The 27,965-nt window shown below is 37.6% G+C and overlaps 1 protein-coding gene across 3 annotated transcripts; it reads right to left on the reverse strand.

Annotated features, from left to right (window-relative positions):
- Positions 1–439: 439 nt before the first annotated feature.
- Positions 440–27,891, reverse strand: mtrr (5-methyltetrahydrofolate-homocysteine methyltransferase reductase). 3 transcript variants are annotated; one of them, XM_065258039.2, is made up of 16 exons: positions 27,740–27,845; positions 27,586–27,600; positions 27,337–27,490; positions 26,949–27,102; positions 26,356–26,473; positions 25,905–26,262; positions 25,677–25,790; positions 25,365–25,518; positions 25,189–25,274; positions 24,837–25,017; positions 20,671–20,713; positions 19,992–20,178; positions 19,179–19,297; positions 9,548–9,640; positions 4,618–4,806; positions 440–1,386 (listed from the first exon to the last, which is right to left on the reverse strand). In XM_065258039.2, exons 1-16 carry the CDS (start codon positions 27,817–27,819, stop codon positions 1,242–1,244), a joined length of 2,190 nt encoding a protein of 729 aa, XP_065114111.1. In that variant the 5' UTR covers positions 27,820–27,845; the 3' UTR covers positions 440–1,241. The 3 variants fall into 3 exon arrangements, with proteins under 3 accessions (XP_065114111.1, XP_065114109.1, XP_065114112.1); XM_065258037.2 differs by having other exon boundaries at positions 444–1,386; positions 25,189–25,277; positions 27,740–27,844; XM_065258040.2 differs by lacking the exon at positions 27,586–27,600 and having other exon boundaries at positions 446–1,386; positions 25,189–25,277; positions 27,740–27,891.
- Positions 27,892–27,965: the final 74 nt, after the last annotated feature.

The raw sequence follows: 27,965 nt of genomic DNA on the forward strand, positions 1-27,965 counted from the left end.
TGCAGCAGACACTTATTTTGACAAAACACGTGATGCACATGGTTCACATGACGCAACAAACACACATTTTGAATTAGTCATTTATGTGTATCATGCCTTGTGCATAGAACATTATGTTGCTCGAACCTACATGGATTCATCCCTCCGACTGCCATTTCTCCACATCGAAAGTCTTCAAAACAATTCCCCACATGTAATGATCAAATAATAGCAGTGGGCATACTTCCAAGTCTTCAATGTGGCCCACCCATCAAACAGAGCGTTTCTCGAGCCAGCCTCAAAACCAGGGTACAAAATATGCTATTACTTATTACTTTTGATGCTTTTTAAATGTAAAAACCATGTGAACATCACAATTAGACCTCAGACAATCGTATAAAACAATTAAAAAATGCCTGATTCACCGCAACTTTAATATTGGTGCATCTACAAATAAAAGTATATAAAAAGATTCTCATTTATAATAATACAAATATTCTTAATTTTGTGATTGTGAATTATTCATTTAATAAAAGCACTTTGCTTTTTTGGTATGCATTTTATTGTTTAACCCTTTAAGTACAGATGTAGTGTAAAGACAATTACTTTCTGCTTGACAGGTGTGACAAAGTACTGGGGTGCCACACTTGACTCACCGCAAACTAACATTATTGTTACAGGCACCTAAGATCAATTTAAAAGTAAAATACATTTTTTTGAGAGACAGGAGTCTCTGATCTTTCTGCACTTATTAAAAACTGTTAAAATTCAAAAACACAACGATGCTGATGATTCTGGGTTTGGCAGATGCTGACGGTTTTCTCATCCAGTCTGTCATATTTTGGTTTCTCGTGTCTAGCAGGCAGTGCTTCAACCTGTAAAACCATCTCATATCCAACTCTGAATGAATTATGCATATTTTACAGTATTTTCCCCCTGCGAGCAATTTCTAAACTTAACAGGAACGTTCCTTAAAGAACGAAACCGTGATGCGGGTCTCTTCTTTAATAATTGGATAAAGGGCACAGTTAAAATACCTCGACCAAACATATCTAACTCTACTGTCAGATAATGCCCTATAATATGTGAGAAGCAGAAAAAAAATGGAAACGGGATACCCTTGGGACTTGTTAAGGCAGTTGAAAGGCAGTTAATGAGTTCTCCTATCACTCAATGACACCTGTGGTGCACATTTGAACTGGAAGGGCAGAGAAGTCATTTGCTCATCTATGTCTGTGAATAAGATGCCAGGGTTCGCTCTCTCAGCTCCAGATGTCCTGTAGATATCGTTTCTCCTCACGGAGTCCTGCTACCGTCTTCATAGTCTCCAGCTTATCGAGTTGAAGCTCGTTTCCTATGATCTCCAGTAATGTGTCATTCACATCCTTTGCCATGTTCTTTGCATCCCTGCAGAATCAATGAGGTTTTTACTGGTGAGCAAAACGTTGCATAATTCAGTGATAAAACAATAAAGTCCAGCCAGCTATGTGGAGTATGTAATTTCTCTTTAATATTAAACATTGATTGCATTTGGCATGCATTTATCTGTGCAAAACTAAATATTCATAAGGAAATATCGTAGGGTGGGATTTCATCTATTAATATTTAATTGGATAGTAAAAAATGAGCACCTGAAATAACAACCCAGGCTCACATGCCTACTTTTCTGCATAACCTAAAATGCATTTTACCAGAAACATATCACTGCATCTTTCGATGGATTATTCACTAGAGGCGTTTGGTTTCTGTCCCGTTTTGAAGAAGTTACAAAGCAGAAACAATGCAAAGTACTTTGTGCCGTCTGTACACTGTAAAAATACCTTGTTTCACAAGTTTGGTCAATTTAAATGTACAATTTGTTTAAACTCTTTTACTAGTGATAAGTTTTCATAAATTATAAAAATAAATTTGAAATAACTTAAGGGCCGTTCACATTATAACAACAACTAAAAATATTTTACATTAAAGAGAATAGCAGAGTTCACACTACAACTATAACGATAAAGATACAATGAACGATATCGTTGGGATCACTTTCTGGGCGATTTTTTTCCCACCTGATGAACGATAAACCATTGACAGCCAATCACATGTATTTTAACTTCAAGTGCACGCGCACTTGAAATGCCAGTGAAGCTCATTGCTGATGTCTTCGACATAAAATCACCTCAGGTATCCAGCGCTGATGCAGTTGCTGTAAAATTTAGTACATAATGCTTTTAAGGGCGTTTTCACATTAGCACTTTTGGTGCGCACCCGGGTTCGATTGACATCAGAGTTCGGTACATTTGGATGATGTGAACGCTGTCTTCCGATCCCGGGTGCGCACCCGCGAAACGTACTCGAGTCCGCTTAAAAAGGGTGGTCTGGGGTCCGGTTCATGTGAACTCCAGATCGGTTCGCTGCTAATGTGAGCGCAATCGTACCAAATCGCGGAAGTGAACCACTGTTAATTACGTATTATATGGAGTTTCCCACCAAAACAGACGTGTGTTTGTGTGCGTGCACTTACCTTGACAACAAAATGCATAGAATGCTTGCTTGACTTTTGTTCTTATTTTTTTAAACCTTTGGTTTTGTTTTCAAAGAAATAATACAGAAACGCACTTGCGTCTGTCTGCCCCAAACATACTAAAGTCGTTTCGATGACAACGGGCTGTCCACCGACGTCAATTTTTGCGGAGGCATTCAGAAATCATCGCTGCGTCCCAAATCGCCTACTTCCATACTATATAGTAGGCAAAGAGTACGAGAAGTAGTGCTTTTCGCCTACTATATAGTATTGAAGTATGCGGTTTGGGACGCAGCCCATCTCTTGTCGTCTTCTCGTTTACAGCGGTTACCAAGCAACATGAGAACGCGCCGGCTGCAGCTTGATGATGCAAGCGTACCGCGGTTCGGATGCAAAAATAATATGTGAACACAGTCCATGGGGGGCATGGGGAGGGGGGAGCAATCGAACTCGGGTTCGGACCAGGCAATCGCACCAAATGTGAAACCGTCCTTATTCTACTACATTAACTACACAAAAAGGTAAGAGATTACACAAACTATTAGATTCACTGTTTAGTGTTACGCGAAATGCAGCGTGTTGAGGACATATGCTGGTTACCTGCTGTGTAAATGCAACACGAACAGCATTTATACATATTCAGTGACATGTAAACAATTGCAAAAGTTTTTATTACAAGAAATATCCAATATTAAAAGGCAAGTGATTTGCGCGAGTGCCATGAACGTGAGTGAATAAGCATAAATGTATCGTTATCGTTCGGTGATGTGGATGCTAATATAGTTATCGTTATAGTTAACATGTGAACGACCCTTTAAGCTAGTTCAACTTTATTTTTTTAATAATTTATAGCAACTCCTCACTAGTCAAGAAAGTTTAAACAAACTGTAAATTTTAATTGACCAAACGTAAAAATTTAAGTGCAACAAGGAATTTTTTTTACAGTGTACTACTTATTTATGGTTATATGTGCGCATATATGTGCATGCTTACGGTGCGTTCACAACAGACACGGAAGAGGTGGCAAAAACGCGCTATTTGCGTAGTTGGACGTTGAACATTTTGAGCATACTCGCTTCAGTGGCGCTAGTCATTTGAGACATTCACGCGTAAATTTGCATAAAGGGAGGGGCTTATATAGCTCAAATTGAGTAAACTTACCAGATTGTTCAAGCTCATCACTCACTTTCTTCCAAACAAAATCAATTTAATTCCTGAATAAGTATGAAGATGTCTCATATAGCGATAATGATTGTCCTTCATGGTTGTTATGTTTTTCTGACTTCGCTCGCTTCCTGTTATCACGTCACTGCTAGAGCAATCTCCCGATTGGTTAACGTGGCGCGAAAAATCCGGCAAAGTTAAAACATTTTAACACATGTGGATCACGCATCTACGCTCAATTCGCGCGAATCGCACCTACCGCGCCACAGGATGCCTATTCGCGTCTTTGCATTGACTTAACATGAACATCACTCGCGCTTGCCACCTCTTCCGCGTCTGGTGTGAACGCACCATTAAGGTTTCAAAAATCCGGTGGTGCAATCTGCTGATGACAAAAATCGCATTAAAACCATACTTAGGACTATTCTTTGGGCTTCAAAAACATATCACAACATTTTTCCACAACAGTCACATAAGCATGAGCTGAAGAATATACTGTTCAGCATTGTCTGCTGTGTAACCTTGAATGAACACACATCAAAACGGAAAAAAGTGCCTCTAGTGGACACTCCAACCAATATGTACCAAGAGAAACATATTTCAGGTTATGCAGAAATGTAGGGGTGCATAACTCTAATAAGCCTAGTAGTGAAATAAAGTATAATACTTTAAATATCATTTTTATCCACCTACACATTTTTGGTTTTATTAAAAAATACAAATCATCTCAAGAGTGGAGAAAGTTGCAATATTTAGATGTGGAATTATAAAAACAATCTTCTTTTGAATTACATGCGCTGATGAATCATAGACACAAGACTCGTACGACACCTAACAAGTCTAACAAAACAAAAATTAACAACACTGGTGTGAAACCACAGCATGCATCTGTTCTTACAATCCAAGACCTCTGGTAAAAAAAACAGCAAAACTGTAACTAGAGTATGAATTGCTTGACTTACCCACAAACATAGAGATAACCTTTGTCTTTAAGGAGCATGCTGGCAACACTTTTAGCATGAAGAAGCAAATTATGCTGGACATATCTCGCTCTCTTAACCTTTTCCCCTGCATCAGTCTCGTCATCTCGGGAAAAGCACACGATCAGATGGCTCAGGGTTCCATTTTGCACAAATCTCTCCACCTCCTCTCTGGAAACAAAGCGTTAATGCGCACATTACAGTATTTTGTCCTTTATTTCATCAGTCCAAGATCATTTTTGTGACTATTAAACTATAAGCAGACGGATGAAACATAACCTCAACAATTGTAAAATTAGCTTCTGTCAGGTTTAAGGCACAATAAAGTAACAATGAATCTCATTATTGTGTGCTCTATTTAAACCTAAAATTTTTATCTCTCTCATCCATCTGGCAAGAAAAGTGATAAAACCCTCGAGGCTGCTGTTGTGACTTGCTACTGTAATGTAGTTTCAGCTTATTTAATATCTTAACAGATGTTTGTGTGCTGCTTTAACAAAAATGAAAAACGTGAACAGGGTCAAGCTCAACGTTCAACGTCTTTTTGCAATCGATTGCACTGCTTATCTGTTATCGAGCTTTTAGAGAGAACGCTCCTTGGCCAAAACCAGCCACATTGTCTTTTTCATTAGATGCCTTAAGCAAAAAAAAAAGAAAATCACTAAAACTCACAACTTTTCAGGCATTTGCTATAAATTTCCATTGAAGCCCTAGAGAAGAGGAAGTGGATTGAGTGGAATTGAAGTAGATTGATAGTCTAATGTTTGCACACAGACGACGGACTATTGACACTTTAGAAAAATTAATCACCACGTAAACAGAGTTTCCAATTACCTTAACCAACAAAAGGTCTTTTGTAGAAACACTTCAAAACTGAACTTAAAGACTAGACACTTTATGAAAAAACTCAGTGGTTCTTTCCTATGCCAACCCTGAAGATACCCTAACAGTCCCATAAAAGAATAGTTAACCCAAAAATTAAAATGCTGTCGTCTTTTACTCACCCTTATGTTGTTACAAACCTGTATAAATGTATTTGTTCTGATGAACACAAATGAAGATATTTTGAGGAATGCTTGTAACCAAAGCGATCAGAAGCACTACTGACATTCATAGTAGGAAAAAAATACTACTATAGAAATGAATGTAGCTTCTGATTGGTGTGGGACAAACGTTCCTCAAAATATCTTCCTTTGATGATTTGGACTATTTCAAATGTAGTCCTGTTACTGGATACACCTTAATCAAAATGTAACAATATTTAGCGATGAAACAGAAAGATTGCTAGCCCACAATTACACCCAATTACACTTAGCAAAGCCAATAATTCAGCTTTTAAATTATTCAATATGTTGTCATTACCAGTCAGATCTATTTATACGACCAGGCTCAAATATTTATTTTTTGTATGTGATTTCTGGAAGTCAAGCTGTGCAAGCCCCTCATGGTCACAGATATTGAATGTTTACAAAGAAAACCAACTTGGCTGTTCATTTGTCAATTTCCTAAAATCTCAACAGCCCACCCATCTTATTCTTTCCCACCCTTATGTAATTTAATCCCATAAAAACACTCATTGGGGGCCCCCCTAATAGTAGTGTTGTATATTTCAACAGCACTGATTAAGGGTAATTTCACACTTTTAACACTCATATGTGTTATCTTGATTAGAAATGATTACAGGCTATGTTTTCTTTTCAGTCTAGCTTAACAGCCATCCTATTTCACTTTGACGCGTGTTGAGTTTTGCGAGCCAAGTTTAGCAGCTTTCTCAGATCAGATGTCATTAGAGATTTGCGGTTGCCTTGGCTTGTTGAAGTTTGCCGTCAGTGAGGGTGTTATGCCAAACAGTACAAAACAGGTTTCATTGATCGGCTTAATCAATGGAGAGACAAGTGATAAATGGAAACCTAATGTAAACAAATACGTAGAAGAGGGCAGATTTGAATGGGAAAATCTCGGGTGCAAATGTACCCCTTCCAAATTAAATAAAAAACTGGTAAATACAATGCAGAGAATTGCCGGTAAACAGTAACTCTGTGAGGAACTGTAATGTTATACATGCACCATTAAATATAAAAGGTGCTACAAAAGGGTCTTTACGGTAAAGCTGTAGAAGAACCATTTTTAGTTTCCTATTGTTATAGAATGTTAAAGGTTTTTTATGAAACCATACAGCCAAAAATGCTTCTTTTAAAGGTAAGCACCACTGTTTTGCTATATTTTACTATGTTCTTACTTCAACTTTTTTTTCAATGTGTGCACTTAATCTATGTACAGCACCTTGTGAATGTGTTAGCATTTAGCCTAGCCCTATTCATTCCTTAGGATTCAAACAAGGATGAATTTAGAAGCCACCAAACACTTCCATGTTTTCCCTATTTAAAGACTGTTACATGAGCAGTTACAACACAAGTAAATATTGTGGCACGACATTTTTTTAAGTGGATAAAAATGAGAACTATATTTGTATGGCGTAAGAGCACTTAGTTTGCAGAACTTTAACTTCGGGTGCAGTAATATTGACGAAGTTTGAGCGAGAGGGGGAAAAGTCAGGAGTGATGATGTTACCGCGCGCCGAGGTCGAAGTGCTGCTGATTCGAGAGGGAATTGCAAAATTTGATGAAAACAATTCATTACAAATAAATCATAAAAACTGTTTATTTACATTTTAATTAAAAATTAAATTAAATAAAAATAATTTATTAAAATATTAACATTTAAATATATTAAAATAAAATGGAGTTAAAGCAACACTATGTAGTTTTTTTACCTTTAAATAATGTCTCTAAAATTATTCCAGTGATAGAACAACTTTTAACTGGACAAATTGTACTGTTGCTGCAACCTGAGGAGCCTCCTAGCTGCTACAAGCACACTCTGAAAGTGGCGGTGGAGGGTAGGAAACACAGCCCCGCCCCTCCCCCTGCCTGCAAAAGAGTGTCTGATATCAGGCACTGTTGCACTTTTCAACCACATGGGGGAGCTGTAAGTCATTTTTACATGGAAACTACATAGTGTTGCTTTAAATATGACATATTTAATTATTATTATTATTATTATTATCAGTGACGGCCGGTGACTTGTTTTTCGAGGGCCCACGAAGGAAAGCTTGTCACAACATGTATTTAGCCTGACGTGTGTTGCTCATCATTTCAAAATGTGTCATGTAAACTTATGTACATCACGTGTCATGTAAAAATACGTGTCTGCTGCAGACGTTTCTAATATGTTTATGATAAAAGAGACGCTCACGTTACTCATTTTACTCATTAAGCCAGATACTCGCTTAATCTCATGTGAGTTTAGTGATATGTTAGTGTCTTGCAAGTATTTTGTGAATGTGAGCGTCTCTTTTATCATAAACGCTTTCGAGGCGTGTGCAGCAGGCGCTTATTTTGACATCACGGATGATGCACATGTTCACATGACGCAACGAACACATATTCTAAATTTACGCTCCTGGGAAGAGAAGTTACCGCCACAGATTATTATTATTATAATATTTTTAAAAAGTATTAAATTATATTAATATATTAAAAATATAAATGACATTAAAAATATATAAAAAAATTTAATTAAAACATATTTTAATATTTACATATTTCATTCCTTACCATGTTTGAAAGATTCGATCACAATGCAATGCTAATAGGAGTTAACTTACAGGCTGCGAGTCTGAAGCGGGAGGAATTATGATAATTTCGGTCTTTACTACATCACCAATCCCAGGAAGTAAACTGTTGCATACAATCTGTGTGTTTGTTGCAGTCCAGGAAGAGAGATTTACGTTGGAGACGATAACTCGCATCATTGTTTACTTCGGGTATGAACCTTTTACATATCGTAAACATGTACTTATAAAATCGTGAACCGGACCATCGATGCTCTTTAAGTAAAACATTTAAATGTAAAGAAGAGAGTAAATAAAGAAATAAAAATGTACCATTTAAAGTTTTTCTAGTATGACTTTAAAGTTTGGAGGAACCAAACATGTATGTGGCTACATATATGAGGAATAAACCTCATAGAATGAAAATGTTGAAAACGAAAAAATCTAGTATATTCCCTATGCCACATGTCTTTGAGCTGGAGACTCAGCTTATATGATGTTGTCAATGCAAAAGACCTGTGCTGTCTGTCACTAACATGCAAGGAAAAACAGCCAAATAAATCAAATCATCATAAAAATGCAAATTTTAATTAAAGCAAATGGCCAGGAATAAAAATTTGCAGATGGTAAATTTGCGCAGTTCACTTGACACCGGCATGTGGCAGAGAAGTTAATTTTGGGCCCTGAGGGAATCCTTTAATGTTTGTGACCACTAAATGCAAAGACAGATTTAAACAGCATGTCAGGACCTTGACTTTGTATCCCAGCGTTTGCCTCTCTACTGACACAAGAGCTAATAAAAATAAGATTCAATGTTGTGCGGCGCCCCTAGTCACAACACGCACACACTTAATGCTCACAGATCCCAGCACCAATGTCATTACTCTGGACCTTGTGTGTGAGTTATGACTGTGTCCCTATGGGACAGCCAGACCCCAATCATCTTATGTAATGTCTCATATCATACTCTCAGTGGGAGCACTTTAATTTCATTGCTTTCCAATCATTGTACTCCAGGACAAAGCAACAGGTGCCTTTGGCTGATATCAGCCAGAAGTCCAAGGGCCTGAATGTGGTTTTACGGTTCCACTGCGAAACTTCTGAATTGATTTTCTATGTAAACATGCAAAGGGGTTTATAGTAGTGACCGTTTATTATTTACATGATATATCTCAAGTGCCCTGCATTCTGAGCTGAGCTTTATTTACCATTTTAAAAAATCCTCTCAGTTTATGTAGTTAATGTATAATCAGCTTACACTGTGTTGTATGTGTCTGTTCATGTGGCTTATACACATACCTGAAAAGAAAGTCTTTCTCTTTATAGCGACAGCCAAAAAAGAGCCACGTCTCTCCAAAAGTGACTTCCTGGTTGACCTCACGCTCCTTTTCTCTGTCAGGCCAAAACAATATTGCAGTATTAAATTTAATCTCAGTTTAAAATGAAGTGGTGTAACATAAACTTTAAAAATAAAATAAAATCACACTGAAGCACATGAAAGAAATGTAAAAGCTTTTAAAATCATTTCGATATACTGTATCTAAGCCTATGACTATTACAATATTATAAAAACGTAATTAAAGTAAAGTAAATCAATTAAATTGTATTAATGTAAATAAAAATTTGATCCATAAAGTATTGGGACACTTTTCGGCACTTTAAGCCATGTATATTAGTTTTTTTACGTATACGTGAACGTACGCAAACAGTCGAATGCACACCCTTGCAAAGCATAGGGTTTTTTACTCTGTATGTATACACATTGCAATAAAATGTTTACCCTGTGCTGGGCTGCATACTACATAGGGGTGCATGATTATAAGAAACAAAATGTATACACACTGCAATAAAATGTTTACCCTGTGCTGGGCTGCATACTACATAGGGATGCATGATTATAAGAAATGAAATGTTTCGCAAGATTACATGTGTCTCGCGAGATTTCTTGTGGAGGTGAAATGCTGGCCGTTTCTTAAATAAAAGACTGCATCCTTCGGAGGTCGCATTTTTAAACTGAATTTACTTCATCACTGTCTTATTAAAACTATTAACAATTATAAAGTTTACTAATTATTTAGTTAATCGCAAATTGTTATAATATGCTCACGACTTGCAAATTTAATGCTCAGTTAATGATCTGAAATAAACCTTGATGACGTATGCAGCCTGCATTTGCGACCTCCGAAGGATGCAGCTTTCTGTTTGACACTTTTATGGTGCATGCATTATATTCTGTCTTTTACTGCGTTTGCTTTTTTGTTTAGGTTTCCAGTAATGTTCGTTTGGGAGCTCGTGTTAAGTCTGAGACGCATTGCGTTTGTCTGTTGATCAGTGTCAGATGGGAAGTCTCAGCAGATTATACCCTCACCGAGAGTTTACATGATTTAATGTCTGCATGTTCTTGCTCAAAAAATGACAGTGTCTGTATCATTTCTAGTGTAAAGAAATGGACATATATTAAATATTAATATGGATTTAAACATTGTTTGACTAAAAATAAGCGTTTCTCTCCGTCTAAAGTGAAAGTGATGACAGCGTCCGCAAAACGAGTCCTCTATCGCCCCCTGCAGGCATTTGTTATAATACATACATAATGCTTTTTATTTATAGGGCACAAATGTAATGTGTTTGTTAATGTTGTTTAATGTAACTTGGTTTTAATACTTTATTTGAACCAATTTTTATTGCATCTTCGTTATTATGTCATTTTAAATGCTACTGCTCACTTGGGTCTATTTTTATTACCCCAAAATAACAAATTACTTCATTATCAGTTAGCAAAATAATTGTTAGGGCCAGTCCTTCATTAGTTAAAACATTTAAAAATAATGTGATTTCAGTTTCTTATTCATTTATTGAATCATTGAGGGTTTCTTAAAAAGTGTAAAAATATCGTCTCGTCTCGTGAACCCAATCTCGTGTTTCGTCTTGTCTCGTGGATTAAGTGTCTCGTCACACCCCTATAAATGTAAATAACAACTGGTGTTATGTTGTTAGTTAAAAAATCCAAAACGATTGGCTAAAAGAACCCATCAACTTATCAATTTTAAAATCTCTGATTTACCATTGTATTTGGAGCCCAAACATACTGCTGAAATGCATATAACTTTGGAGTACAAGTCACATCAGTCAAAAATGCGTTTTGAAGAGGAAAACACATAAATAAGTCGCGTTTATTTAGAAAATTATTTCACAAAATCCAGGCCCAAGAACAGACATTTAATCTGAAAAGGCAAGTTATTCAACTAAACAATAGCACAGAACAACAGGCTGAATAGGTGTCCATACATGTTAAAGTAACATAAACATTAATTTACACAATACACAATAGCATACAGAACATACCTAAGAGGCTAAATAGGGTAAATTAACACGATAAGCCAAATTAAGTTAAAAAAGGTCCCGAAGTCGTTCCACATCACTGAATCCATTGAATTACATAAATACAGGAGCAACATAGAGCGGACTCTCGGGGCTGTAGACGGTAATGGTTTCTCTTTGTTCATATGAAATAATTTTGACGTATAAGTCGCATCTGACTTTAAGTTCCAGGACCCGCTAAACTATGAAAGAAGTGCGACTTATTGTCCTTAAAATACAGTACTTTCTGATGACAAAATATGCTCCATGCAAATTTATATTATATATAAATGCCAGCTAGTTATATAGTTAAATCCCTTTCATGCATTTATAAGTGTGACCAAAGTTCCAAGTCCACAGTATAAATGATCCAAATTATTTAAATGCTGATTAAACTATAAATTATCATTTGACATTGCATTATACTCTTTCCTTTAAGACCAAGTCCTCCAAAAGATCTGGCAGCATTCCCAGAATTCCCTACAGTAAGGTGACATACAGGCACTGGGCACTATCTACACACTGCACCTGCTATGGGTTGACTGACTTCTCTATACAGATAAGAGAAAATGCTTAAAAAAAAAACACAATACAAACATTCTTCAGCAGATTGTCTACACGGCTGCATCTCTACTCTTAATGTATTAGTTAAAGAAATCTTCCAGAGTAAATCCACTCCGATTTAGTCCTCTCAGATACCCCAAAAGAAGTGTCCAGAATCAAATTTCTGAACTTGCAAAGCATTTAACACAAGTTCTTTACAAGTTTCCTTAAAGACATGATGTCATCCACCATGTTGATATCACTCGCTGCAGTGAGCAGAGGTTTATCCACTATGCTCTTTCCATCTGCTAAAAGTACAGTTTCATAGCGATTACAATGCTAATGAGCTCCATTGTGGATGAGATGACCACAGGAAAACAAAACAAGCTTTTCTTCAAACTTATACAATCTGTTCTCTATCATTTCATGGTGTTGCTTCGGCGACTCATCACATGCGATGCAAAAATGGCAAGCAAAGCAAAGACGCAGTTGTTATTTTGATGCCTTCATGTTCAATTTAGCGGCATGTTAAGCAACAGCCAAGCGATAGAATACTAATGATATGTTTACAGAATATGTTAATGACTAATCTTGCATCTTTTCATACTCAAGGTATTTGAATGTTGTAGGAGTTATGTGACATTAGTAAACAACCTGGGGTCTCATTTATAAAGCATGCGTACGCAGAAAACAGGGCTGGAAACGTGCGTACGGCAGTTCCCGCGAAAGGTTGTGATCTAAAAAAAACTAACTTGCAGGGTGGGATCTGAGGATGATTCATGTACGCACACTTGCAGGTAATCTGTGATTTATAAAGGGAACATTGCTTTGTTTTATAAGTCTTAAGAATTTTTGCCGTATGCCATTTTTGCCTTTTGTGCGTACGTAGACTTTTGGTAAGGATCCTATTATTATTAATATTAATATTAATAAATATTGAAAAACTGTGGTGTTTTCCTTTAAGATTATGTTATGATATCTATCTCAGAAATGTTCCTCAAATACTTCTTAAAAATAATTTTCGGCTGATCCAGCTAATGCCCATGCACATGTACAGTTAATAAACGCAAGGTGATTGTATCTTTTAACAAAGGCAGGACTTCCATTCAATCAGTCGGCATACTGAGTGGTACCATTTCTCCCATTCAAGTTTCTAAAAGTGATCTATCTCCTACCTTTTCCTGTATTAGTATGTGTCACTGATAAGCAGATACAAAAACAGAGAATGCTTTTAGTTATTTAGTTATTATTGTCATGACAAGAATTTTAAATAATAATCATAACAGTACACAGTCGGTCAAATCTATTTATCCCCACCGTCCCGCTCTGCAGGAAATTTAGTTTTAAGCGTTTCAGATTATTCTTTTGGTCCCGCGGCACGCCCACCCGCTCAAAGCAAAGCTCAACTGGGTTTGGCATTTCAACAAACAGAGTGTCCACAGCAGGGCCATTAGCATCTGGGAGTTCAATATCCAATCTGGAAATGGGCTTCAATAAACTAGCTTTAGTGGGGCTTTATGCTGCCCAGAGGGACCAGTACCAATATGAAAAACCTGGAATCCATTTTGTAACACCATGCAGACCAGCTCTCATCCTGAATACAAATCAACTGCAACAGAGGACGCAAGATCCTACCCCCTCCCACAAAAAAAATTACAGCATGCAGTTGGTTAAAATAGGAGCTGTAGGTACAGCTGGTACATTTTCAGATGTGTAATGAAAGTGAGTCATTGGAACATTCTGAACATTCACTTTAATAAATAAGTAGATGATACAATGCACCTCTTTTTAGTTTTACTACATTCCTTTCAGAATATGTTCTGCATTGTGATGGTAAAGGACATGGTGAGCTTTTTGTAGTCGAACTGACCATGCACAAAAAAAAACTAATATTTTACAGACTTTACTTCCCTCAAATAGCGGTATGTTTTGAATGTATTAAAGGGGACATTTTACAAGACTTTTTTTAAGATGTCAAATAAATCTGTGGTGTCCCCAGAGTACACATGTGAAGTTCTAGCTCAAAATACCATATAGATAATTTATTATTATAGCATGTTATAATTGCCACAAAAATTTGGTGTTTTGGAATGTGTCCTTTTAAATCCAAATGAGCTGATCTCTGCACTAAATGGCAGTGTCGTGGTTGGATAGTGCAGATTAAGGGGCGGTATTATACCCTTCTGACGTCACAAGGGGAGCCAAATTTCAATTACCTATTTTTTCACATGCTTGCAGAAAATGGTTTACCATAACTAAGTTACCGGGTTGTTCTTTTTTATATTTTCTACATTGATATAAGCACTGGGGACCCAATTATAGCACTTAAACATGGAAAAAGTCGGATTTTCATGATATGTCCACTTTAATTCATGTCCACCGTGTAAAACTTTTACAAAAAAAGGGGTTTATTTAAATCTCAAACTTGCCTAAAGGCTGATTTATACTTCTGCGTCAGTCCTATGTAGGGTGGCCATTCGTGCCAGTTCCGCCGGACACGTCCCGAACATGTTTTCGGGTTCGTTCTCCGCAAGTCGCGGGTCGATACGTCATCAAGGTTTAATATTTCGGGTTTAATTTCAGAAAAGCAACCGTTACATTTCAAGGTACGAATGAAATTACAATGATTGTATGTCTTAAAAGAAATAAATCTTAATTTTCTAATGTATTTTTACTGAAATGTGAGAACCTCGATGACGTATGCGGTCGAGCAACGCGATTTCCGTAGAACGAACCCGAAAACATGTTCGGGACGTGTCCGGCGGAACTGACATGAATGGCCACCCTAGTCCTACGCCATAGTGTTGTGAGTAGCACCACATAGTCTGACGCGCATCTCTCCAAAATTTTAACTCTTTCGCCGGCATTGACGAGATATCTCGTCAATCAAGAGAAAACGCTTCCCTGCCAATGACGAGTATTTCCGGCTTTCCGCAATACCGCTATTATCCACCAGGTGGGGCCCTTCCGCAACTTTTTAAACCCGGAAGTATTGCCCTATGGCAAGCGGCTGCATGTCCATGTCTGTTTTAAAGATCGCTCTGAATGGGATGTCTATGAAAAGTCAGTCACAAATTTTTCCTCAAAATGTGGTGTTTTTGCAGAAACCAACCCATATTCAAAATCTGATTACAAAAGAACTACTCATGGTAGGATGAAACGTGTTTTTTTGTTTGTAAGCAGAGAGTCTGTTCTTTTATTTGATATATTGTATGTTTATATATTTAAAGAAGAACATTTTCTGGAAGGCATTAAACTTTTGTGAAAATCATGAAAACGCTGGCGCTGGCTGGCAACTTTTTTCAAAAATGCTGGCGGCGAAAGAGTTAACAATGCTCAATTCTATGCAGACCAAATGCTGCTAGAACCCCTTCCGTCAGGTAAAAAAAATCTGCATCGCATTTCCTCATACGCATTTCCGCTTGCGACGATAAAAATATTTAACAACTCAATCTGGAACAGAAGTTGCAGTCTATTTACCGCCATTACTGCTGCTTCTTCACTAATAACATACACAACAATCTGCTTCTTTTTTGGCTTTTGCAGTGATACTGTATGTTACACCAGTTACATGCCCAAGGACAATCCCTACTAGTGGTCTGCATGTGTAATTGCACGTAGACGGAGACAACAAGCTATTGCATAGGTCAGACACAGAAGTATAAATCAGCCTTAAGCATAAGCAATATTAAAGGTGTAGCGGAGGATTTTAAAAAAGAACCGCCTTCTTCACTTTTTAAAAAAATGCAATTGCGCAACACTCCTGATTGACAACTAGGAGGACCAATAGTCTTGATGATCCACCCGGAAATAAAAAATCCTTCGCAATACCTTTAACAGTGATGCTTAACTTTACCTTAAAATAAATATTCCTAAAATTTGTCTTTTGTCTTAATTTTGTTCAAGTAATTATAAAGTCATGAAGTGTCAAGTCAAGCTCATTGGCAGCCTGCAAACGGTTTAATTGGCTTTGACCTTTCATCAGATTCTTCCCCAGTCCCTCACTTTCCACACAACACACTGCATTTCCTCCTGCCATTGATTTACAGATGAGGAAATCGAAGCATCCCATGCTGTTTGTTCCTAAAGAGGAAACGCTGAGCATTGTGACACAAACAATGTCCTGCTGACAGAACGGTGATGGTTATCTTTAATTGACGGCTGGCAACAGGGGTGGCTGTTTTTAAAGAAATCTCATGTTCTGTTCAAATCTTCGGAGAAACATAGTTATTTTAATTTGGTGAGACAATGTGACATAATGCATTAGCATTACGGTTTCCTTCACAATTTGGATGATAGTTTTCTTACAGTACAAGTTGCAAACGATGGCTTTAGTAACGGAGAACAGAAATGTGTAAAATTACTGTCATAAGTATCTTAAGAGTTAGCAGGGGTTAAATGTGATTGTAATTAACTTTGTCTTACTGATTTTCTAGGTTTCATTTTGACAGATATTGAACATGAATTAAGAGGTACCGGAGGTAATGTACTTCTTCGATACAACTAACGCACAAAGACATTTGAAGAAAATCTAACAAAACAAATCTATTATCGATCAATGGCCCGAAGTCAAACCAAACATTCACGGATGCTTGCCACAACCTTGGCGCTGTAAAAGGCGATGTGGTACAACTGTGAGGACAACTTTTGTCATTTATCATTAATGTCTCATCCCACGTTTCCACACCCTCACTGCGTCCCAGACACATCGGAGACATTTATCAATCGTATTTGACGAGGACCCCTAGCCCCTGTGATTACCTGTGGCCCTTGTATCACTTTACTATTTGTACACACACACACACACACACACACACCAACCATCACATTGCCGACCAACCCTGCACCAAACCAGACGCCTTCATTCATATGTAGTCTTGGTGTGTCACTCTTCATAGGCCCTCGGCACGGAGAATAAATCACACACTTTGCGATGACAGGCCGCCGTGAGACACCTTTACAGCCAGCTACCAAATTTATGCCCTTCTTCATTTTAGCACCAGGGTCTTTAGAGACACTCTTAGACTTTACAGATCATGTGGGAGGGAGCAGGTCAATAGCACATTTACACTTTCTCTTTTTGAGATGTATCTTTATTGCTTCAGAGGTGTTTTTGTGGTACTTTTACACATGAGGATCAATAAACTTTCCTTCTGTTTTTTAAAACATCATTGAGACTTAATGTTCTTTGGAGTGTGGTGCAGTTGTGCAAATAACGATAGTTTGACGAGTGCATTTGGTTTTTTGTTTGTTGTTCATTGATATTGGCCATAATATGGACATAAGATGTAGGGTTTGGTCGATATGTGTTTTTCAGGGACGATAACGGTTGCTACAGATCAAGTAGACCGATAACCAATCATTTTAACCAATATATGTGGCTGATGTAAAAATGAAAATTAAATTCAATATAAAATGATCACTGACAAAAACTCTTTAACTCTTTCCCCAGTAAACTCAAAATGCTTCCCTGCCAACGACACATTTTTCCGGCAATCCGTATTTCCGCTTTAATCCACCAGGTGGCGCTCCTATCCAACTTATAAAACTCAGAAGTATTCCTTACGGCACACGGTTCAAACTCTGTCTATGTTTTAATGGTCCCTCTGAATCTGATCTCTATCATAAGTCCTTCACAAAAACGCAATTATCTCAGTTTTTTGCTAAAAGTTTGGTATTTTTGAAGAAACCTACCCATTTTTCAAAAGAGAACAAATAAAAATAGGAAGAAACTATTTTTTTGAAAGAGTCCTTTCATTTGATACTGTATGTTTATATATTCAAAGAAGAACATTTTCTGGAAGGCATTAAACTTTTGTGAAAATCATAAAAAGTTATGGCGCTGGCTGGGGGAAGAGTTAAAGGCTTTTAACATATGAAGAGCTCAGATGCAAAAACCTTCTAAGTGCGTCTAACATGTTTTATTGTAAATTAGCATTTTTATAAGTCTCTTAATGGATTCTGTCAACAAACTGGTATTTCTAAATGACCTGAGGCCAGGATTAAGCAGATTTTAAGCAGAAGTATTTGATTAACGTATAGTTCATGCCAAGAGCCTGTAATATTTAAAGGTTTTTAACATCTGAGCTCCTCATATCTTCAACTCTGAAAACTGTTCATAAAAACATTAATGTTAAAGGGACACTCCACTTTTTTTGAAAAGATTCTTATTTTCCGGCTTCCCTTGAAATAACCATTAGATTTTTATCGTTTTGAGATCCATTCAGCCGATCTATGGGTCTGGCGCTACAACTTTTAGCATAGCTTAGCATAATCCATTAAATCTTATTAGACCATTAGCATCGCGCTCAAATAACCAAAGAGTTTCAATATTTTTCCTATTTAAAACTTGACTCTTCTGTAGTTACATCGTGTACTAAGACTGACAGAAAATAAAACTTTTCTAGGCAGATATGGCTAGGAACTATAGTCTCATTCTGGCATAATAATCAAGGACTTTGCTGCCGTAACATGAAAGTTACTAATGGGCCTATTTTCGGCTGCTGCGTAATATCTTTGCGCCTGCTGCTGCCATGTTACAGCAGCAAAATCCAGAATGAGAGTATAGTTCCTAGCCATATCTGCCTAGAAAATCTCAACATTTAATTTTCCCTCAGTCTTAGTAGAGAATATAACTACAGAAGAGTTAAGTTTTAAATAGGAAAAATATCAAAACTCTTTGGTTATTTTTGAGAGCGATGCTAATGGTCTAATCAGATTCAATGGATTATGCTAGGCTATGCTAAAAGTGCTAGCGCCAGACCTGGAGATCATCTGAATGGATTCCAAAACGGTAAAAATCAAATGTTTAACTCTAGAGGACCTGGAAAATTGGCATATTTTTTTTAAAAAGCGTCCCTTTAATGTTTATATAAATACAAAAAGTGCAACAATGACAGCAAATGACAGTGTACAGAAGACAGTGGCAGGCCACGACATACAACATAAAGTGATCAAAATAAATATTCCAGTATCAGCACAAATGTAAAGACTGTAAGAAACACAGTAATGCAACTACTAAATATACCTTTGCTGCAGAAAGCCAATAAAGGGGGCAACTCCTGTCCCAGGGCCCACCATCACTATGGGAACAGAGGGGTCAGCAGGCAAATGAAAGGTACTGCTGGGACGAGGTCTGACGTATACCTGCACATGACATTTTGAGGCAATCAATTCTAAGCGGTGATGGAATTACTATAGTACCTGTAATCCCCAACTTATGACATCTGCAGTACTGTGCAAAAGTCTAAGGCCACCATGTCACCATTAGATGAGTTACTTTTGCACTTGTATAGTGACCATATAGTCTCTTTATTAAAATACAACCTGAAATAACAGAAAATTTTTATGCAAATAAAAAAAATGAATAAAATTATAAGTGTCAAATTTTAAGTGTGACCTGCAGGATCTCTTTAACCTAAATTAAATGAAATCCAAAATGACTTCAGTCGCCTCCAGAGAGTTCAAAATGTACTAAGTGCCAAAAGATGTCACACTTAATACTGACTTTTACCTAAAAAAGCCATTTTGTTTTGAAAATAGTGGGGTTTCTTTCTTAATAAAGAGGGTGTCAGATAAATATGAATGCTCATTAAAACTTTGCTAAAACAACAAAGCTGGTGGTAGCCTAAGACTTTTGCACAATACTGTATGTAATTATAACAAACCCAATACAATACATTTTAGTAGATACCAAATCAAAAGCTTTAATTCTAGTGCACCTGCTCCAGAGCTTATTTCTGCTTTTACCTCAAACAAACAACCCGATTTAAACTAAACCTCCGGGGAGCCTGAAAAGCTCATTTTAAGGTGAACAGGACTGTTAATGCGTAGTGCTAACCTTCGGTAGGGCGGAAGTGTCAAGACACTCTGAAGCTGTTAGCATCCCAGTGGGAACCATGATTGAAGAGACATGATCAGCCAGCCATCCCGTGCACAACCCCGTCCTCGCTGAATGCTCTGGACACGCGGGGAACTCCACAACATTGAACACGAAATGAACTTTCCCAGGATGCTGAAGGCTAGAGCTGAGAAACGAGACAAAAACCTTAAGTGCTAACAATCTTGAGCCTGCCCTGTACATGAGCATGCTTTTGGACCTCATTAGCTTTCAACTAATGGCCTGCCTGCGTCTGGCCCCTGGGGACCCCTGCTGACCGGACTTTAATATTTCAGAGCCCTAATGCATCTGTGTATTTGAAAATTCGACGAGCGTCAACACATTCAGCGTCAGACATTAGTCCAGACGCTAGATCACTTACTAGCCAAAGGAGACGGGCAGAAAACAAATAAAAGCGGTTTGAAAAGGCACATCCTCTCTGCGTCCAATCTTTGACTTTGATCACAACAAATGAAGCCTCATCAGGATAACACAGCAAATTCATCTCTGCCTGTAATGGGCTTTGCAACATCAAAGGAGGATGGAGACAGAAATAATGACCTAAAACCTGGATATGTCTTTTGCTTTCATTTTTAACTCCAAATATAAAGCACAGGTGTTTCAAACAAGGTCTTCTTACCTGGCAGCCGAATAGGCTCTGGACTGAAGCTTTGGTAAGTGCTCTGTAATGAAGTAGAGGAGAGATCAGAGATAAAATGTCATTGTGACCTTGAGTCTATTCAACTGTGTCTTCTTTGTCTCTTTTAGCGTGCCCTCTCTCGTAATGTCACCTAAAACTACAGAGCAAGCAAAGGCCAATTCGGAATAGCTCAATACCTAACACAACGTTTCATTTTAACTGTTTGAAGGGCAGCCTTAATGTTAAAGGGATAGTACACCTTGACATTGCTTGGTCCTTAAAGGAAAACGCAACCGTTTTTCAATATTTTACTATGTTCTTACCTCAACTTAGATGAAGTAATACATCCCTAACTTGCACTTAATCTTTGTACTGCGCTTCTGAATTTGTTAGCATTTAGCCTAGCCCCATTCATTCCTTAGGATCCTAACAGGGATGAATTTAGAAGCCACCAAACACTTGCATGTTTTCTCTATTTAAAGACTGTTACACAAGTAAGTATGGTGGCACAAAATAAAACGTGGCGTTTTTTTTAAGTGGATAAAAATGAGAACTTTATCGTATGCTGACTACTCCCCGTCTCGCTCAAACTTCTGTCAATATTACTGTGCCTGAGGTCGAAGTGCTGCAAACTAAGTGCTATTCCGCCATACAATATAGTTCTCATTTTTATCCGCTTAAAAAAATCACCACGTTTTGTTTTGTAAATAGGGAAGTGTTTGGTGGCTTCTAAATTCATCCCTGTTTGGATCCTAAGGAAAGAATGGGGCTAGGCTAAATGCTAACAAATTCACAACTTGCTGTACAAAGATTAAGTGCACGCATTGAAAAAGATAGGTAAAAACATGGTAAAACATTGAAAAACTGTGGTGTTTTCCTTTAAAGGGATAGTTCACAGAAAAATGAAAATTCTGTCATCGTTTACTCAAACTCAAGTTGTCTCAAACCTGTATTAATTGTTTTGCTGAACACAAATTAGCATTTTGAAAAATGCTAATAACCAGACAGATCTGGGGCACCATTGACTTCCATAGTTTTGGTGCCCCAGATCTGCTTGGTTAAAAACATTCTTCTGTGTTCAGCATAACAAAGACATTTATACAAGCTGGAACAACTTGAAAGTGAGTACATGATGACAGAATTTAAATTTTTCTGTTAACTATATACAGTTTAATCGGACGTACGCGCGTTGTCGTGGTTACGCACCTTAACCGAAGTGAACTTCCAGTCTGTATTTATTTATCGGCCTGGCTAGTGGCTAAACTGATCTCTGATACAAATACCTTGTCGAAAATAAAACATTTTGGTTTGCTAAAGACGAGGGCAAATGATGAGTATGCGTGAAGAGGTTTGGCAGCCAGGCAAAAATCCAATGATCCGCTCCTTGTAAGCTAACATTGCATACGTTAATTTTACACAATAACATTAGCTCAGTGTAATAGTTGATATACGTTTGATATATGAACAAATTTACTTGTCATTTATTTCCCTTGCTATTAAAAATAAATATTGTAAAATGACTCCATTGTTATTGATTCTATGAGAAAGTCTACAGGAAGTTGCGTTTAGTCCCCAAAAGCAGTTTGTTTATGTTGTTGCTGCTGAAACATACCTTTAAGAAGGAAGTAATGATTTTTTCATGTTTTTATTAATGTTCAAAATGCTTTTCAAATCACGGTATCACATAAAACATATGGACCGGTTATATGGTGCTTTGTGCTTTTTTCTGGAGCTTGACAGTCCCCAGACACGTTTCTCCAAGCGCAAATTTGTTCACAATTCACCTTTATCAGTCAACGAGTGCCAAGCCCTACCATCTCTACAATGATGAATCTATTTCAAACACACCATATGTGGACGCTGAAGGTCCTCAATGGTATCAATTAATTACAATCATACATTTGATATAATGAGCAGCTGCTGCAATTAAATCTGCTCTTCAGCTCAAACAAATGCATTAAAGAGGCGATAGGGTATTGATGGGAAAAACGCTTCTTCTTCTTCTGTATCTAGGAAATACTTTCTAAGAAAGTCAGAGGATGTAATTCTTTGACTGATTGCAATGACCTTACTGTCAGAAGAACACACCAGCGCAGAGCGACTTTTATGAATAAAATGAATGTGCTGTCAAACTCCGCTGAGGCAGCATATCTCTGTCGATTTGCACCGTGGAAGATCGCCATGTTAATCCTTAATTCGCTAAAGAAGCAGTTATATTTGCATGTATTAAAACTTTAGTATACGCATTTAATGTAACAATCATTGAGGGGCAGCATAAATCAGCGAGGGTCATTGGATTATGATTACCTTGCAGTATCTGATGCATTAATAATTTCAAGCTATACCAGCTGTTCCTCAAAATAAGTGAGACAGCATTTCTCTTACCCTAGGAAAAGAACTTGAGGGACAATTTTACATTTCCCAGGCTTGTAGGACAAGAAATATCCTTAACATACTCTTTTGGAAAACTCAATGTCAAGGATACCTACCAACCAAATACAATTGAAAGAATAAAAACAATTAATTTACCATGGCAAAGTGTCAATATGTGAATTGTCTGCATTGTATTGCATTGTACTGTATTGTAATTTAAGTCTCATTTGATATAGATTATATGATTCAATATCCACGGGCATTATTACTTCGTAATGAAATAAAGCTTGAGATGGACCTGTGATCTGATGTTGTGTTACTGCCACCTAGTGATAGCACCACTATAAACCCTTTCTAAACTTTAGACACATTACTGTGAAAACCAAAAGGAAAACAGTTTTGATGGTTAGTGGGGTCCCCTGCTGGTGAATGCTGGTACTACACCATAACAAATTCTCTATTAAAGGGATAGGTCACCCAAAAATGAAACTTATGTCATTATTTACTAACCATCAAGTTGTTACAAACCTGTATGAGGAAGTAATTTTGAAACCAAACCATTTTTGAGCACTATTGACTTGCATTATATTTTTCTACCCTGGAAGTCAATGGTGCTTTTGCTTCCTGCTTGATAACAAATATCTTCCTTGGTGTTCAGAAAAACAAGACATTTATACAGGGTTGGAACAACTTGAGAATTAGTAAGTAATGATTGAATTTTAATATTTGGATGAAAATGTTACGTTTTTTGGGTGAGAACAAATGTTCATTTTTGTTTTTAAATTTTTTTTAAAAAACACTTTGGAAGAGGGAGTCGGGCAGAGTACCAAAACACACTTGTAGCCAATCAGCAGTAAGGGGCATGTCTACATCATTGCCTGGATTGCGTATGGGGTGGGTCTTTCAAAAAAAGGTCCTGCCCTGCGTTCCAGTTCGTTTTTTTATGAACTTCCCTCGCTAACTTCCCTCAGCCTCGTTCACTCGGATGTACGTCATTGCTTACGTTGTACGAGTGCCCACTACTGCTAGAACACTTGAAGTGGGTTCAAATGGATCGCCCTAAGCCCTTGATCACATGGAAAGTGGAGACCGCCCCCTCCATGTGCAAAGCGCGAGTTGCTGAAGTGACGTCACAATCGTGTTGGATTGTGGGATATGAAGCTGCATGAAGTGTACATATGAAGCAGACTCGCTCCCTCGGTCAAAATCGAGGGAGCGAGGGTCTGTCCATACAAACTTCCCTCGTCCACTTGACGAAGTGGAACGCACTTCAAAATGGCGACAGGGATTCCCCCGAGGGGAAGTGCTTAGGGAAGTTCGCGAGTGTGTGTCTAAAACTGGAGTGGAACGCACCCCAGATTATATTGGGGTAGGGGCGTGTTTGTTTAGGTGATTTCAAATGTCACCACTGGCTTTCAAAGTTCGTGCACCCCGCCTTTAAGAATAACAAATACATTTTTGCAATTAAGTAATAATTGTACTTATTTTTTACACATACAATAATATGTTTTATCGATGCTTAATTTATTTGAGGACTTTAGCTTATAATAAATATTGTATTTTCTCTGTCTCCTGCTTTTCATGTTTTTTGTGGTACCATAAGCCCATCAGCATTATCATCATGACATCATTTTCCTGTAGTTTCACAGCAACTGGTCACATGACACACCCGCATCAAAACAAATTTATCAAAGATAAAACAAATGTCATATTGTATCAAAGACACACATTAATGCAATATGAAAAAGTAAAAACCCCAGTTAAGTCAAAGGAGATAACAAGTTTTTACTGACCAAAGAGGAGGTTAAGGGGAGGTAGGCAGGAAGGAAAGGCTCTGAGGAGATCCAGCAAGCATACATTGGCGTCCCTAACAAAGCCATTGTAGTCCGCCGAGCCTTGTTTGCTGCATAACTCCAGAAGCCTTCGTTTCTCTGAACTGTCCTGAGTGACGTCTGCCAACGCCCGAATAAACGCCTGCAAACATGAGACAACAGCTTACAGGGACTGTCCAGGGATTCAGACTGTCGTCCCTAGAAATCCCAATAAACAAGTACACTAAAAGCACGGTTATGTTCAGAGTAGTGCTCTAAATGTACACAGTACTACACACAGCAACTATATTAAATAGGGTAAACACGGATTTACCTTTTTTGGAATGCTCCTTATCTCCACACACCAGGTAAGAATAAACTGCAGAGAGGTTCCCTGAGGGATGTGAAGTGGAACCTTTGCTGCTGTAAAATAAAAACAACTTCTTTGCCTTTCGGTTTTGTTTAGTCTTAATCTTTTGCTTTCTAAATCTAATTCCCTGGTTGTCATACCTTTCTTACTGGTGTTTTCAAGCAGGTGAATCTGAACGGCATAATTGTTTCGCATTTGTAGCCCCAATCTCAAAAGTAACTCTTCAACTTCACTCGCTCTATTCGGGCAAAGAACATCAAAGGAGTCCCCAGGCTGGTAAGCCATGTTTTGCTCCTAAAGTGACACAGAAAACACAACACAGATTTTGTTTACATTCCTATTTGACTGAACCAAAATTAAATCTTTGATGCATAACTGTTGATTATTTTGTGTTTTACATTTCTGCATCGCCAAGACTGAAAAGTATTTTATTCAAATAAACATGGACTTACTGATACATCAAGCTCCAGTAAAATGGCGGTTTTTACTGAATCATCTCTTGTTAACTGAACTGCTTTTGTAACAGGCACTTCGTGATACCCTTCTTTATCAGCTGGGACCATCTCCTAAAAAAATAGAAAAACTATTTTAACAAGCAGAACTACAGAATTCAATTTCATGAAACAGGACCCCTGTATTTAGGTTTACAAACTTGTGTTGATTGTCCAAGAAAACCATACCTCTTTCACTGATTGGTTCTCCAAAATGACCTCCAGATATGAAGGGGGCAGTGCAGGAACATTAAGGACCGACTCTGATAATGGTGCTACTGAATGTTTCAGAGATGCAACCAAAGGGATGAGAGTCTCTGTTTGACTGCAGTCTGGTGTACTTTCTCTAGGCAAGTCTGTTTCACTCAGCTTCAAAAGATTAAGATCGACCTCTAGATTTGAACTATTTTTTTCCTGGCCGGATGGAGATTTTAAAAAACTGTCACTGTGGGCAGCACCCTGTTGATCTGCGGCAGACATATTGGCAAATGTTTTTTTCAGAGCTTCCCAAAGTCCCTCAATCCAAGGATCAACCACTACTTCAAGTCTGCAGAGACAAGAATTTGACAGGACAATAAATCAGAAAGCAGACAGCACATCATCTTCATTATTTATAGTTTCCTATATGTTTGGTGCTCACCCAGTGCCATCATCTGCGTGCCCAGTGGCATAGAAATGTTTGGCACCAAGTTGCTGCAGACGTCTGTCAATAGTCTTTCCACAGTTGCAGAAATTTGCATAGTTTGTGTCTCCTAAAGCTGCATGAATAAGTGCACGTAAAATTGCTTTAGGTTCAAAGGTGGAGCTCTGACTTAAAGGTGCAGTGTGTAATTTTTAGAAAGATCTCTTGACAGAAATGCAAAATAATATACAAAACTATATTATCAGGGGTGTATAAAGACCTTTTTATTATGTTTTTATTACCTTAGAATGAGATGTTTTTATCTACATACACAGAGGGTCCCCTTACATGGAAGTCGCCATTTTGTGCCAACATGTTGTGCCGACATGAAGCCCTTAATTTATAAACTTTGTTTACGAAGTTGTTTCCATCAAAGACATGTTTTTCTGGTGGCGGCTGTCGTAGCTTCTCTGTGCGTTTCAAAAGCGAGGGGTTAGCAGTGGACTGAGCCATTGGTTGCAATTTGCAACCTTACCACTAGATGCCGCTAAAATTTACACACTGCACCTTTAACCATCAATGTTACACAACAATAAGCCATTTAAACTTACCTAACAGTGCATAACACAGATTGGCAAAGCTGTCATGTGGCAGTGATTTATTCTTAATCTTTTTCACAAACTTCTGGGCTGTGTCTGGAGGGTCACCATCACCGGTTGTGGAAACCACAAAAACTATTGGACGAGTTTCACTGTCAACGTTATACTGTGGATATATATGGGCATGAAGTCAAGTCAACAGAATAAATCAAAGCTATTGATTGCATCATGTCAATCTGACATGCAATACTGAAATGGGATTTCAGATAAAAAACAAAAACTAGTGTCTGATTCCGTATATATATATATATATATATATATATATATATATATATATATATATATATATATATATATATATATATATATTGTTTGACATGCATTTTACATGACAACATACCTTTTTCACATCGCTCAGACAAAAGATATCAGCTGTAAATCCATGTTCAGTCGCTTGTTCACAAATTTCTTCAGCTATGGATTGAGCCTGACCGCGCTGAGATCCGTACAGTATCAAGAACCGATCGGTCACTTCACACGGCATATTATGAATGCTGAAACGAAGTTAATGTCCATACAACATAAAGCCAAAATGACTTAACACGTTGAATATGTCTGTGTGCTTTCTGAACAAGTTTAAGTAACTTACTGAATTGTTGTTCTTCTAACGTTACATTATTAAACAGATTTAGTAAACAAAATGAAGTCAATTTGGTCAAAGTTGAAAAGATCATTCATAACTTAAAATATTTATAAAATCAGTACTTTTTCAAATGAGGCGTTTTGAATGACAAAAACCTTACCGTGATCTTGCAAATGACAGACGCTTCTTTTGCCTGCAAACATATTGAATAACACTTCTTTGGCATGCTTTAACAAGCATGTGCTACCGGGTACTACGTAAACGCAGACTTGTCAAATGAGCGAGCTTTAAACGCTAAGCCTTAACTAATCTATGTTTGGTGGTCAATCTGTATGAGATATAAATCTATGGCTAAAATCGCGCTGAGTAGTGGTGTTATCGCGAGA

The sequence above is a fragment of the Paramisgurnus dabryanus genome, chromosome 22 (genome assembly GCF_030506205.2).
Source record: "Paramisgurnus dabryanus chromosome 22, PD_genome_1.1, whole genome shotgun sequence".
Taxonomy (NCBI): domain Eukaryota; kingdom Metazoa; phylum Chordata; class Actinopteri; order Cypriniformes; family Cobitidae; genus Paramisgurnus; species Paramisgurnus dabryanus.

Coding starts and splice junctions, on each gene's coding strand:
- mtrr (XM_065258037.2), bottom strand. CDS start 27,819: ATGCTTGTTAAAGCATGCCAAAGAAGTGTTATTCAATATGTTTGCAGG. Junction 26,474..26,948: donor TCTGTGTTATGCACTGTTAG/GTAAGTTTAAAT, acceptor TTATTCATGCAG/CTTTAGGAGACACAAACTAT. Junction 20,714..24,836: donor TCCCCTTAACCTCCTCTTTG/GTCAGTAAAAAC, acceptor ACTTCATTACAG/AGCACTTACCAAAGCTTCAG.